Genomic DNA, 16114 nt, shown 5'->3' on the forward strand with positions numbered 1-16114 from the left:
TTATTGACATACTATGTAATTATGATACCCTTCATTTGATTTAATATATTCAAATTTCAATTAAGTTATTATTTAAATTCAAAGTTAATTATTAATTTCTTGATTTGAATCTCTATTTGAAATTGTATTTATTTATAACATTTCCTATTCAATTCGATACATTCAAATCTATATTAAAGTGTTATTTAAATCTCATTAATTGAATATATTCTAATCCTATAATCTCATACTCGACCTATTTTCAAACGAATCTGGTATTATAAGTTTTCAAGAATATAGTTGATTGATTTATTGCAAGTGTGATTTCTAGACATATATAAAGCTGTTAATTTAGATTTAAAACTTATTAATTACATAATTAAGCTTAATAATTAGGGACTTCAAAAATAAAATTCTAATTTAGTTATATACCACGCTCGTGTGTTATTTTTAATTAGATATCTACCAAGTTCTAAAATTGCAGGGAAATTTGGTTTAATCCAGTTAATTTTGAAATTTTGCATTAATTTTTGAAATAGAATAGGGAATGTGGGAGAAAATGTAGGAGGGGTAGTTTAATATTTATAAATTTACATTTCAGTATTTGTTCTTTTAAAATAACTATGATTTTTTTGTCTTCTCTAATAAATATTATTCTTTCTAATTTTCCCATAAAATTAGTGGAGGTAACTGTGAAAAATATTTCTAGTGTTAGGGTGTTTAGAGTGCACTTTAACCTATTATCATGTCAGATTGCGCTAGATAGGAAAACAAAGTCGGTGCTTTTTTAAACTAAAAATGTTTCTGACTTATTTTGACGGAGAGATATGAAATTAGAAGATAGAAGATCTAGTTGAAGAAGAAAAATTATATATAAAAGAAAATGTTTTTATTGGTACTCTCACCTATTTGTGTGATTAATTCTTTAGTTTAAAATCTAAAATATTATTTAATCCTAATAACATTAATTGATAAATTGGACCATTAAAAGATATCTTTAATTAGTTACAGCTGTAGTATTATCCATCTATGATTCTTCTATCCATATCTTTTGAGCTTTTAAATTAAATTGGGATAGGATTAGGTTCCTAGAATATTTTCCATTAGAGTCATTTTTTTTCTATAAATAACATCTGTATGCCTTTTACCCCAGAAAACTATTACCTTCGCTTCTTTTATATTAAAGTGTGGTGGAGTCAAGGATAGTGTCCAGATTTGCAAGCCAAAGCAATATGTCTGATCGTTTACCCCAAGAAATTGTGGAGGAAATCCTTCACAGACTACCCGTCAAGTCTCTTGTGAAATTCATCACGGTTTGCAGAGCTTGGAATTCGCTCATCACAAATCGAACTTTCATATCTGATCATCTCAACCGTACAATCGAAGCTTCCAATAGCGGGGGCTCCCTCTTTTTTCAATTCTGTCTTAAAAAATACAAACGGCAGATTCATCTTCATCAAGAGGAGTTTTACTCATTGTACTCAGTTAATCAGCAAACCAATCACTTCTCTGTAGAGAGATTCCCACTCTCTCATCTATTTCGGCGGGATCGTCTTGATATATTTGCTGGCACATGTAATGGCCTCGTCTCTGCTGCTGACTATTCATCCTTCCATTCCGCAACTATCCTTATTTGGAATCCCTTGCTTCGCAAATATTTGGTGCTTCCCAAACCAATCATGACCTGCAAAAAACGCAAACGTCAACTTTATGACGACTATCACCTACATTTTGGGTTTGGTTTTGATTCCAAGAATAATGATTACAAGGTCATTAGACTCATGATTCTTTGCGCTGAACAAGATACTCCTCACGTTGAGGGTTTCTCGTTCTTGGAGAATTATTGATGTTAGGGTTCCTCCGTTTTTCTTTTGTTATTTAGACAAGTGGTTAGCCCCAATAGCTGTGAATGGGGCGGTACATTGGGTTGTTGGTAGTCGTGGATTTGATGGTTCACGGTACAAATTTCTTTTGTCATTTGATGTAACTGAAGAGACATTTGGAGAATTAATGTTACCACAACAGTCGAGGAAAGTTGCGTCAACATTACTTGCTGTGGAAGGAGGCCATTCGCTTCCCGTGGTGAATCATTTTATGAAAAGGAACCGACGGGTGTTCAGTATTTGGATGATGAAAAAATATGGTGTTATTGAGTCATGGACTGAAATATTCCAATGTGATTCAAAAAGTTATGGGGGCGTATTAGGCATATTAGCCCTAACTACTGGTGGAAAAGTGGTAGTAAAACTTGCAAGTGAAGTTATTACTTTAATTGATCCAATCAATGGATCGTTGGAGCCTGTGGGACGTCAGGGATATTCTGAAGCTTATGTTGGATCTTATGTTGAGTGTTTGTTCCTAATAAACAAAGAACTTGATGTTTTGTCTTTCTAACACTTATTCGAACGACCATGGTACTACAAGTCTAAGATATATGTTTTGGTTTATATTTCTTGTTCACTTGAGGTGGGTTTTTTTAAGTTCCCAATCAGTTATGGTGCTTTTCTATTGTGTTCAGTGTTCAATATTTGCTAATTAGTTTTATATATGCCTCTTAAATATGTTGTTAGTAGTTGTTTTGATGCAAAAAAAACTCATTTTTATGACATGAGCGATTAGTCTTTTCAGCTTAGTTGAAATGCCATGAGATTTTGGGTCAAAACAATAGCGCATCCATTCATCTCCTATCAAAGTAAAATCATATTGGGATAATATAATCTTGTGTTCTTAAAATTTGAGCCCATTTTAGTTATGGTGCCTCAAATTTCAAATCTTTAGTTTTAGTCCTTGTAGTTTAGTCCATTAGTCTTTAGAAATGTAAAGTTATCAAAATCTGCTAAATTGACGTAAACAATATGAAAGCGTTGAAGTGCCACAAGTGATGTTAAAGGAATGATATAAACTCACTCGATAGGACGTAAGTAAATTTTGTGCGGATCCTAGGGGGAAAAAAAGAACAGGTTCTCAAAATGCAACGCATAAAACAATTATATAGAGCTACGTTTATAAGATCAGTTTTTTTTTTTCCCTCATCTCTTATTTATACAAGATCTAACTAAATGCCACAGCATGAATCTACATCATTTTAGCGTCATTTGCGCTATTTCAACTTGGACCGTATGGAATTGGCATTTGAGCCAAAATCCAGAATTGTACCGCGAACCGGCACAGGTTGAATGAAACCGAACGGGTTTGGGAAAGACTAAAACACAAAAGAAGAGGAGAAGATTATGAAGAAGAAGATGAAGACGACACAAGCAGAGCACAAAGCACGTCTAATCCTTTGAAATAGTGAAGATAATGATCTAACTGAAAAAGAAGATGATTTATATATCTGGTGTGCGAGTATGATGAAACTGTGATTCACCCATGACCCAGTGAAACGAAGAGAAACTAAGAATGCCCCAAGAGCGTGGTCGGTGAAAAACAATGAGAAAGAAGAGAAACCAAGATGCGAGCATTAACCCTTGATCTTGCTAATAACTGATGGTTTTTCACCCATTCCAATGCATAAACTGACTGGTCTGTTTGGTTGAGCATTTGAAGGGGCAAAAGTAGCTTTTAGGAAGTAAAAGTCAGGTTGTGTTATTTTATTATGTTTGACATCACGTTTAGATACAAGTTATTTTGTCTAAAAAGGTCACTTTAAGTCACAAGCTAATTTTCATGGTTTATGTCTCATATTATTTATGCAAAAGGTACTTTTCAAAATTGAAAGACATTTTTATTCTTATATTTATATTCTTCTTATACTTCTCTCTATATATTCATTGTGTTTCCCAATCAATTTTTAGTTTTTTTTATTTTTGATGTTTTTTAAAATAAAAATAATTTTTAACAAAATTTTTATAATATTTTTCATTTTATGTTTGCACAAATTGTACAGCGTATGTTATCCAATTAATTACCTAATATTATTTGGTTAAAAAATTTTCACATTACTATGATTTCTAATTCAAACATATTTTATTCATTAAATATAACTCTGTCCTAATATCATAATTTAAAATATTATATTTTATAAATTTATTTTTCAATCATTTTTATTATTTAATAAAAATCATATCCATTTTGGTTATTTTTACAAAATAAAATTATTTAATTATAATTCAAAAACTTTTCTACTTTATAAGCTACTATCTCCGGTCCTTAATCTAAGAGCTACTTTGACTTTTATTTTGGTCCTAAGTATAAAACCCCAATCCACTTTGCTTCTCATAATTATCCATATTTTTTTAAAGGTAATCTTTGTAATAATAGTAGTTCTAACTAATACACTTGATTAGCAACGATATTTTAGAAAAAACAACGCTTATTTATTACAAATAACTAACTTAACAAGCTTCTTTAATCTATTCAAATTAGTTAATTAGCTCTTATATTAAGGACCGGAGGTAGTAACTTTTATAAAAGCCAATCCAAAATCACATTACCCAATATACATTTTACCCAGTTTGATTTTTCTAAAAACCATATTAAAAATATTTTTTTTTTTTTTACCGCCAATCATCAAAATGGACCCTATGTGGTGTTACTTTTGCTTCCCGCACTTTCACATTGTGCTTTTTCTAAGGAGCGATTTCGAAAAGCTGTCTGAGGGACGAGATTACCATGATCAGAAATGCCTTATACTCAGGTGGAGATATAGAGCTGAAATATGCCTCCGGGAATGCAATACGCTGTGCAGATTACTTGGCAATGAGAGCACATCAAAATGATGAGAAGAAAGTTTTGATTTGGGAGCCCCTCTCTCAGTGCCGAGACAGACTACAGATGGATATAGCGGAAGGATGTCCTGCCGGCGGTATTAGGAATTCTTAGAAGTGGTTTTTCAAGATATAGCTTGCCGTATTTGATTCCCAAAAAAAAAAAGTTTTAATTTTGGTAGCCGGAGCACGTGACTAGGATCAGGCTTACAAACTTATACTCCCTCCGTTCTTTATTATAAGAGACAAATAAATAAAAAAAAACAGTTAAAATTAGTTAAGTACAATTAATGTGTAAAGAGTATAATGTTTTTTCCAACAATGCCCCCATTAATAAGGAGAGAGAGTATGAAAGAGAACAATTAAATTATTAAAAAAAAGAGAAGTGGAAGGGAGAGAGAGTATGAGTTGGAGACAAAATAAATAGGGGTAAAATAGGAAATCAATACAAAAAAGTAGAGACAACTTTTAAGCATCTCTTATATATAGAAACATACTATAAGCATCAAATATCTCTTATAATAAGGAACGGAGGGAGTATTTACTCACCTTTATATTCACATTCAAATATAATGAATAAATTAATAATATATTATTATAATATATGAATGGTAAATCAATGTTTGGTGGTGATTGGAAGAAATTTTGGGTGGTCATATTTAGTTATTTACACACCTCTTTGATAAAATATTATTATAATGACCTGTTGAACCGCAATTAACCATAAAATTAGTCTTTATAAGTTTTTAAATGTTATTTAATAGTTTGATATTTTATTTTTTACATATATTATTATATATAATATTAAATTTTTATTTAATTATATGTCATTGGTTTGATCATTGATCCAACTGGCTAGACCATAAGAATTGTGAACTGCTAACATTTCTGATTTAACATTCGCTCGGACTTTTAAAACATTACTCTGAGACATCTCGAGTTAGAAGGTTAATAGCAATTGGAAATAGCAGGATGACCTTCAGTTTTTGTATTCAAGTTACAGGATAAAGTATGGGCTAAATGCAAATAATTAAGATTTAATAACCTTTCAACTTGAACGAAGAGTCGATATCATAAACAAGTTTCTTTTCAATCTTTTGTAATTTGCCTAAGAATCTGACTACTTGAAGAATTAGAAATCTAGTGTCCTAACCCACAAATAAAACCCTAGCAAATATATTACATACCTTGCAAAAACGTGCTACGCACGACATATAAAGATAGTTTATATCAAATATAAACATAATTTTGTTTTCAATTGGAGTCTTGAGAATTGTTATGATGGCGTTGACCTTTTAAAGTTCAACCTATCTAAATTTCCAAAAAAAAATTATTTAGGGATTGGCTGGTAAATTTAACTTTATATTTTTATTAAAAAAAAATAAGTTTACTTTGTTAGGAGATGAATTGCTGAGCCATTGTCTTGGTCCAAAAGCTCGCCATATTGAGCGGAACAGTTTAGCCCTCTTAATGAAGTTCACGAAAATGAGTATTGCGTCTTTTAGAAAGGTCTTTTTCATACAGAGAGCCAATTACACTCATGAAACTTGAGAGCAAATATTGGACATTGAGTGCAGAATAGAAAATCTAATCCTAGACGTGCAAGAACAGAATCTTTCAATCATTGATAGAAAGACAAAATATTAGGATCTTTGTTTATGAAATACAAACTCTCAACGAAACACCCAGCATAAGCGTCAAAATATTCCTGTTGTTAGGCTCCGCCAATTTCTTGATTGGATCAACTAAAACTATAGCTCCACTGTTAATACGCGTGACCACTTTTCCGCTGCTAGTTAGACGCAATATGTTACGCATGCGCCCATAACAATCTGAATCACAGTGTAATATTTCAGTCCATGGCTCGGCAACACCATATTCTTTCATCACCCAAACACTGCACACCCATCGTTGGTACTCTTCTAGACAATGATTCACCACACCAAGCGAATGGCGTCCTTCCACAACAAATAATCTTGATATATATACCAAAGATTCTTCACTTGATTGTTGGGGTAATCTTAATTCTCCAAATGTTTCTTCGGTCACATTAAATGATAGAATAAATCGGTCCTTTAAATCACGTGGACGATAGGAAACCCAATGTACTGCGCCGTTCACAAAAACTAGGGGTAGCCACTCGTGACCATTATAACTAAAATAAAACTGAGAACCTCTAACAGCAATAATTCTCCAAGAATGAGAAGAAAGAGAGTACACCTGGACGTGAGGAGTAGCTTGTTGAGAGACAGGAGTCATAATTCTAATGACCTTGTAATCGTTGTTCCGGGAATCAAAACCAAACCCAAGACATATATCATAATTGGTACGATGTTGACGGTTGCGTTTCTTGGAGGTCATGATTGGTTTGGGAAGCACCACATATTTTCGAAGCAAGGGATTCCAAATAAGGATAGTTGCGGAACCTGACAGTGAATAGTCAGCAGAGCATACGAGGCCATTGCATGTGACGGCAAACAGTGTACAACGATCCGACCGAAATAGATGAGAGAGTGGGAATCTCTGTATAAATAAGTCATCAGTTTGTTGACTCGGTGAGTACAATGAGTAAGAATCCTCTTTATCAGGGTCACGCCGCCCTTTGTCTGTTTGAAGACAGAACTGAATAAAGAAGGAGTTTTTGCCATTGGAAGCTTGGATTGTACGGTTGAGATGATCGGATATGAAAGTTTGATCCGTGATGAGGGATTTCCAAGCCCTGCAAACAGTGGTGAATTTCACAAGAGACCCGACGGGGTAGCCTGTGAAGAATTTCGTCCACAATTTCTAGGGGTAAATGACCAGACATATTGCTTCGGCTTGTAAATATATATGGACCCAACCCTATCCTATCCTTGATGACTCCACTCTTTAGCAATTCGCACAAAAGAGACCAGCGGAATAGTTTCTGGGGCAAAAGGCACATTTTTTTTGACCAAGGGGCAAAAGGCACATTGGGGTTAGTTAAAGGAAAAGAATGACTCTAATGGGAACGATGGTAGAAACCCTAATCCTACCCTATCTTAATCCTATCCTATTAAAGGGTTGAATGAATAATGAATTTTCAAAATACTAGGAAATAAGATATACTCCTAAAATGTTTAAACATCTGGAAAGGTATAAAAGTATTTAAAATAATCTAATTTGGAAGATGGTTGGCAAATGATATTTAAAGGGCTTGCAAATCTTGGCTCTCTATCCATAACTACTCTCCTTAGTTAATTTAAAAACTAGAAGCGTCTCTAAAAAATAAATTCGACCATTAAAAGATATTTTTAATTAGATTATTTAAATAATCTAATGAGTGTGAAAGGTTTTAACTTTCAATGAATAATGGATTATCAGAAGATAATAAAAAATAGTGGGAAATAGAAAGATATTAAAATATTTAAAATAATCTTAGTTTGAATATAGATGGCAAATGATATCTCAAAATGCTATCTAAAGGATATAAATCATACTCCTTTGATCCTAAATATAAAACCCATTTTGTAGTATAATTTATAATACAAAATGAGTCTTATATTTAGAGCCAGAGAGAGTATTGTAAAAGACAATTTAATTTAACTATGATTAAATAATATTTAAAGTAATCTTTTAGTAGTTGAATCTTGGAATTTTGTAATTTACACTACAAAATGAGTGCTTCAAGCTCGTGACAATCGACACCCCTTGGTTATACACACTGTCATTACTTCTATCCTCTCCTTCAAATACCCTTTCATTCCGGCGTGCCACAAGAGCTAGCGAATGGTAGGAAAGAGTTCGCCCCACTTTTTCCGGCAAATGTTTCGTTTGAGCCAAGTTTTAAGAGGGAGGGCGAAGAAATCTCTGTCAGTTTGTGAAATGCCAAGGTTCGTCCAAATTAAAGCCTCTTAGTGTTGCAGCAATCCCGCAACACGTGAATCAGATCTTCTGCTTCATGCTGTGTAATCCAATTCCATGTATTGAGTGCATGATTAATTTTGAAGGGAAATTATCATTTTCTTTTTCATTATCCTTTTCATTATAAACTTTGAGGCACCTCGAGTTAAGAGATGTTTAAGATGTATAGCAATTGGAAATAGGAGGAGGACCTTGACTTTTTGTATGCAAGTTATATGATTATTTTTTCGGCGCCCACGAGTTCGGTCCAAGTTGAAGCAAAGTATATTTCAATGTAAATAATTAAAATTTAATAACTTTTCAATTTTACAACAAGTGTCTTTTCAATATTTTGTAATTTGCAAGAAAATGTTAGGTAAGTTATTAAATGCCCATCCTTGCATCATTAATAATCCTATAACCAGTGGGAAGAGGGAAACGTTTTACAACAAGAATCTTTCAATAAATGTTAGGTAAGTTATTAAATCTGCAAATAATGGTGAATTTCACAAGAGACTTGACGATTAGCCAGTGAAGAATTTCCTCCGCAATTTCTTCGGGTAAATGGTCAGACATATCGCTTTGGCTTGCAAAGTTTTCTGGGGTGCGTTACTTACAAGAAAAAGAATCACCGATGGGAAATATTTTAAGAACCCAATCCCACGATATCCTAATTTAATTTAAAAACCATTAGTGTAACTATGGATAGGAGGAAGAGTTTGATGAAGGACTCAGAGTTAAAGAAGTTGGAGTCATTGGTGAGCAGCGCGACCTTTTGTTGTCAGAATTCCTAGGGTGACAAGTCTTCAGGGCCTGTTGGCTTCACAGATTTGGTTCCATCTTCCAGCATTGCTGGGTCATAGATAGGGAAGGCATTATTTAGGAAATTAATGGGTTTGATTGTGATTGCGATGGGGCGGTGGTAATAACAATCTTTGTGCTGAAGAAAAGTAGGTCTATCAGGTGAGGGATTATATGCTGCTTTTTTAGTCTTAGAAGGTCCTCTTTGTTAAATTAGTGCTGTAATGTTTTGAGACTTACTGAACTTTATTGCTGGAAGGAAAAAAAATCTCAGATTCAGCATCCGTAGCATTATCAAGATGTTTTTGTTTATTAAAAGATGGAAAGAAGTTTCCAAACCATTCATGTTAAGATCTCAGAAAATTGCCTTCGTGTTTCATCGTATGCTTTGAAAACTGCTGCATCAGTTTTCCTGTGCATTTATCAAAATCTACAATGATGAAATACCTTATCTCATTTAGAACTTGTTGATCAATCATGAAGAAGGCTTACCATGGTAATCTGTCAGTAAACCTTAATTATTGAAATCTGGACAGCAAATACTCAAACTGTGAAATTGTGTGGCACATATTTTTCACAAGAAGTTGTGCTAGTTAAAAAGACCAAATCAGGAAATTAGTGGATAACTTGTTTGTTGGCTTAGTAAATTTTTATCGCCCCTGGTAATTTTTTTGGGACCAGAATCTCCCCTGGTATAAGTTTTTTTATAGATATCCTTTTTCCTTTTCCCATCTTTTTTGAAACTATTGCTTTCTTGCACAGTCTGTGTAAAAGGATTTTGTCTTTGTAGTGGCCTTTTAACATGCATATATTCGCATGCATACAGACTAATCCCTCTTAATATGTGAAGATTGTTGGCGGCAGCACCTGCAAAATAAATAGTTAATCCGAGTCACGTCCTAAGGACGCTGTCCTTAAGAGCTATTCCGCAACCACCGGTAGATAAGGATGCGGCACTCCCCAGGATTAAACGGATCCTTCCTGTAAAACAGGGTAAGTAGAACAGCAGAAGATAGTAGTAAACTCAGCTGGTAAGAGAACACACAAGAGGGGGAAGAGAGGAGCTCGAAAACTCTAGAGCTGTGTATTTTGAACCTTGGACTAAAGCACCTTTTTATAGGCTCCAAATAAAGTGAACGTTGGCACCATAACAGCACAACATTCAATAGTCCGTTTTCCTCATTGAATTCAAGTCAATCAAAATTGAGTATATGAATTAATGATAGCATTGTGGAGGTATGGAGGTTTTATAACGTATTAGAATTATTTATGATTTAACCGTTGGAGGCAAAGAGATGAAGCTTCCGGTTGGATTTTCAAAGTCGCCATTTGATATATTAAAGACGTTTAAAAGCTTTCAACGCATCACTCTATTTTGAATTTCATAATCATCTTTTAATACATTAAAAATGTTTAAAAGCACTAGGATTTAGAACCTTTCAGGCGTTAGACAATCATGAGAAAATTTCCGTTGAATAATTTAAATGCTTCAATGCATTAAAGGATTTTAATGGGCCACTTTTAAATCTCTTAATGCATTGGAAATCCATTTAAAACTCTTCTACATTTGATTTTCCTATTCATAATAATAATAAGAAAATCTGTCTATGATTAATGCTTAATTTGTTTTCATCTTCCCACATTCCCAATTAATGTAGGATCCTTTCTTTGACACACCCAAAAAATATTACAACAATCCCCCACATGTGTCAAAGAAAATACCATTAGCTGAGTTACACACATGAGTACAATCATTGTATCTGGTGGTCCTTTGAACTTAAAACCAGACCTAGACCAATAATACTTAGCACACAGAGGTGCCGGTGGTTCTTATGAACTTAAAACCAACATCTCTAGGTGTGTACTAGAGGTATTAATAGTCAGACTGTACCCCCACATTTCTGCTGTTAACGGCGTTTTTGCGCGTTAAAACGGCCATGCGCGTGCCTGGTGCATAACGAATGCTCTAGAGATTTTGCCACAATCTCATAGGAGCGGCCCCACTCCACATTCGTAGAGGTGATTTCATTAAGTGTACCTGCAATGAGCACACCGTCCCGTGAGACTATGAAATCATTAAGAGCTTCCGCTCAGCCTCACCAAAATGCATTCTAGCACTTTCTCACACACCATAGGAAGGGACTACTGGTTTATTTAGTGCTAGCAGAACTAACAGACGACTTGTTCTTACCCATTGAACCTTCTTCATGGGATCACCAATCACAAAGGTTGGGTTGCCATCGCTGTTAATTTCGAATTGGCTTCAGTCCCATTCCCCTCGATGTTTCATAGATTTGTTTCCTCCCCAGAGGTTTCGTTAACGGATCCGCTAGGTTCACTTCTGACCTCACATAATCGATTGAGATTACTCCATCTTTTAGCAGCTGCCTTATAATATTATGTCTCAATCGAATATGTCTACTTTTACCATTAAAGGTTTTATTTTTAGCCGTAGCTATCGCAGATTGGCTATCACAGTGTAAAGACACTGATGGTGTTGGTTTTTCACCCAATGGAATATTCGCTAAAAAGTTTTTCAACCACTCAGCCTCAGAACCAGCCAACTCCATTGCAATAAACTCAGAATCCCTTGAGGATTTTGTTAGTATAGTTTGTTTGGCTGACTTCCATGTTACTGCACCACCACCAAGGTTAAAAATATAGCCACTAGTGGATTTTGTCTCATCTGAGTCTGAAACCCAGCTAGCATCACTGTATCCTTCTAATACAGCGGGAAATCCACTATATAGTATACCATAATTCATGGTACCTCTCAAGTAACTCAATACCCTCAATAGAGCCTCCCAATGCTTACTGCTTGGGCAATGAGTATATCTGCTCAACCTACACACAGCATAAGCTATGTCCGGCCTGGTATAGTTCATTAAATGCAACAGACTCCCAATGATCTGTGCATATCTAGATTGAGCAACTGGATCTCCTTCATGTTTTGTTAAATGCATATTGGAATCATAAGGAGTGCTAACAGGAGAAACATCATAGTGTTCAAACTTTCTCAAGATTTTCTCAACGTAGTGTTCTTGAGAAAGTAGAATACCACGTTCATTCCTTATGATTTTAACGCCCAATATAACCTTTGCTTCACCCAAATCTTTCATATCAAAATTTGAAGCAAGAAAACATTTTGTCTCACACACAATATTCATGCTAGTACCAAAAATAAGCATATCATCCACATATAAGCAAATAATCACACAATCACCATTTACAAGTTTTGTATAAACACAACGTTCTACCTCAACAGTAGAGAAGCCACCACTCAACAAAACTTGGTCTAGCTTTTCATGCCATTGTTTAGGCGCTTGTTTCAAACCATATAAAGACTTAACAAGTTTGCAAACTTTATTTTCTTGTCCAGGAACTACACACCCCTCAGGTTGGGTAATGTAAATTTCTTCTTCTAAATCACCATTTAAAAAGGCTGTTTTGACATCCATTTGGTGAATAAAAAGTTTGTGGATCGAAGCTAAAGCAATCAAGATTCTAACAGAAGAAATCCTAGTCACAGGAGAAAATGTATCAAAATAGTCAATGTTTTCTTTTTGAGTAAAGCCTTTGGCTACCAGTCTAGCCTTATATTTATCAATTGATCCATCTGGAAAATATTTTTTCCTAAAAACCCATTTGCACCCAATAGGTTTTGCTCCTGGAGGCAAGTCAACCAAAACCCATGTTTTATTTTGATTTAAAGAATTTATTTCAGCTTTAATAGCTTCTTTCCAAAACTGAGAATCTAGAGAAGAAATAGCTTCATGAAAATTTTTCGGATCACCTTCTACTAAATAAGTATAAAAATCATCTCCAAAAGATGTTTCTTTTCTTTGTCTTTTACTTCTCCTTAAATTCTCACTCAAACTATCATTTGAAGTTTTTTCTAAAGAAGAGTTTTCAACTCTTTTAGGGACACGCTCAACTTTCAAAGGAAATATATGTTCAAAAAATTCTGCATCTTTTGTTTCAACAATCGTATTAGGATCCAAAATATCACTTTTCAAAACTAGAAAACGATAAGCAGCACTTTTTTGAGCGTAACCAATAAACATGCAATCAGAAGTTTTAGAACCAATCTTTCTCTTTTTAGAATCAGGTAATAAAACCTTTGCAAGACACCCCCACACTTTTAAATATTTGAGGTTGGGCACAAATCCTTTCCATAATTCATAAGGTGTCTTTTTAGTTTTTCTATGGGGTATTCTATTTTGTAAAAAACAAGCAGACAATAAAGCTTCACCCCACAAGTTATCAGGTGCAGCAGAACTCACAAGCAGAGCATTCATCATTTCTTTTAAAGTTCTATTTTTCCTTTCTGCTATACCATTAGATTCAGGTGAATAAGGAGGAGTTACTTCATGGATTATACCCTCTTTTTCACAAAAATCATTTAATAATAAATATTCTCCTCCTCTGTCTGACCTAACTCGTTTAATCTTTTTATTCAGTTGATTTTCTACTTCTGCTTTATACAAAAGAAACATTTCAAAAGCTTCATCTTTATTTCTCAATAAATATACTTTAGTATATCTTGAAAAATCATCAATAAAAGTGATATAATATCTTTTGCCTCCTCTAGTTTGAACTTGTTTTAAATCCCCTAAGTCAGTATGAATTAAAGATAACAATTCAGTTTCTCTCTGAGTAGAAAAGTGTGGCTTCTTAGTTAATTTAGTTTTTGCACAAACTTCACATTTGTTAAAATCATTACTTTTAATTCCATGAATTAACCCAAGATTTTGCAATCTCTTTATATATGATTTATGAGCATGTCCTAATCTAGCATGCCATATGTCAAAAGAATCAATCAAGTAAGCAGAAGAAGATGCATTTTCATTAATTTCAGCAACACTTAAAACAAACAGACCCTGATTACAATATCCTTTCCCAATGAGAACATTGTTCTTAGTCATGACAACCTTGTCAGACTCAAACGACACTCTAACCCCAGCTTTCCCAAGCAGCGCCACAGAGACTAAGTTTGCCCTAACATCTGGGACATACAGCACATCATTCAATGCCAGGGTTTTTCCTGATGTGAGTTTCAGCACCACTTTTCCCTTTCCCTGAACCTTGGCAGTTCGGGAGTTAGCGAGGTAGATGTGGTCTTCTCCTTCTTCAAAGGAGGTAAACATCTTTTTATTTGCACAGATGTGCTTAGTGGCTCCTGAGTCCACTACCCATTTCTTCACATCAATCACAATAAGGGCTTGAGAGACCACTGCAGCTATGACTTCATCATCACTGCCATCATCTCCTTCAACCAAATTCACATTTGGCTTAGGAGGATTATCACCCTTTTGAGTAGCCCTTTTTCTACATTGCGCCGCATAGTGCCCTGGCTTTCCACAGACAAAACAATTGCCTTTCTTTTTGAATTTGGGGTTAGAGTCCTTGGATTTGTAATCAGATTTCTTATTTTTGTTATTTTTGTTTTTGGGATCATACCTCTTGGAGCGCGGTTTCGATTCCACCAAGTTTGCTTTAGCAGCTATTTCCTTTCCTTTTGCGGCTTGTATGGCCTTTCTGTTTGTGTCTTCAATTATTATGTGGGTAATAAGATCTGACAGGGACAACTGCTTCTGTTTGTGCTTTAACTGTTGTTTGTAGTCACTCCATGTTTCTGGCAGCTTCTCGATCAGTATGCCAGCTACGAACTCATCTGGCAGGTTAATCTTCTCAGCACACAGCTCCTCCAACAACTTGTGGTACTCGTTGATTTGCAGCTTGATGTCTTTCTCTTCGGTCATCTCCCATTTGTAGAAGTTCCCCACTACAAATTTCTGCTTCCCAGCATCCTCAGCAGTGTACTTGAGGATAAGAGATTCCCATATTTTGTGTGCTTCCTTATAGACACAGTACACATCGAACAGATCGTTAGATAAAGTGCTGATAAGAGTGTGTCTGCAAACCTTATTGGCATGTGTCCAAATATCTTTCTGGGCTTGATCAACATCTGGGGTTGGTTCGGACTGAGTGAGAGCAGCAGCTACTCCATGCATGTCAAGGACAGAGTAAACTCGCTCCTGCCACCGCCTAAAATTCCTTCCATCAAATGTCTCTATTTTTGAAGTGTCAGGGAACGGCCTAGGAATAGGAACTGCTGTTGGAACAACAGTGACTGGGGCAGCATCATGGTTATTCTGAGCAGCAGTGTTGCGGGGTTGTTCCATGATGGGTCTAGCTCTTAAGATTGTTGGCGGCAGCACCTGCAAAATAAATAGTTAATCCGAGTCACGTCCTAAGGACGCTGTCCTTAAGAGCTATTCCGCAACCACCGGTAGATAAGGATGCGGCACTCCCCAGGATTAAACGGATCCTTCCTGTAAAACAGGGTAAGTAGAACAGCAGAAGATAGTAGTAAACTCAGCTGGTAAGAGAACACACAAGAGGGGGAAGAGAGGAGCTCGAAAACTCTAGAGCTGTGTATTTTGAACCTTGGACTAAAGCACCTTTTTATAGGCTCCAAATAAAGTGAACGTTGGCACCATAACAGCACAACATTCAATAGTCCGTTTTCCTCATTGAATTCAAGTCAATCAAAATTGAGTATATGAATTAATGATAGCATTGTTGAGGTATGGAGGTTTTATAACGTATTAGAATTATTTATGATTTAACCGTTGGAGGCAAAGAGATGAAGCTTCCGGTTGGATTTTCAAAGTCGCCATTTGATATATTAAAGACGTTTAAAAGCTTTCAACGCATCACTCTATTTTGAATTTCATAATCATCTTTTAATACATTAAAAA

At 35.0% G+C, this 16114-nt stretch overlaps 1 protein-coding gene across 1 annotated transcript; it reads left to right on the plus strand.

The window, feature by feature from the left end:
* The first annotated feature begins 1211 nt into the window (after positions 1-1211).
* Positions 1212-1826, plus strand: LOC114740489 (F-box/kelch-repeat protein At3g23880-like). Its single transcript, XM_028928643.1, has one exon. The coding sequence runs from the start codon at positions 1212-1214 to the stop codon at positions 1824-1826; it is 615 nt and encodes a 204-aa protein (XP_028784476.1).
* Positions 1827-16114: the final 14288 nt, after the last annotated feature.

Source organism: Neltuma alba, unplaced genomic scaffold (assembly GCF_004799145.2).
Source record: "Neltuma alba isolate B1F8T4 unplaced genomic scaffold, ASM479914v2 tig00003162_pilon, whole genome shotgun sequence".
Taxonomy (NCBI): domain Eukaryota; kingdom Viridiplantae; phylum Streptophyta; class Magnoliopsida; order Fabales; family Fabaceae; genus Neltuma; species Neltuma alba.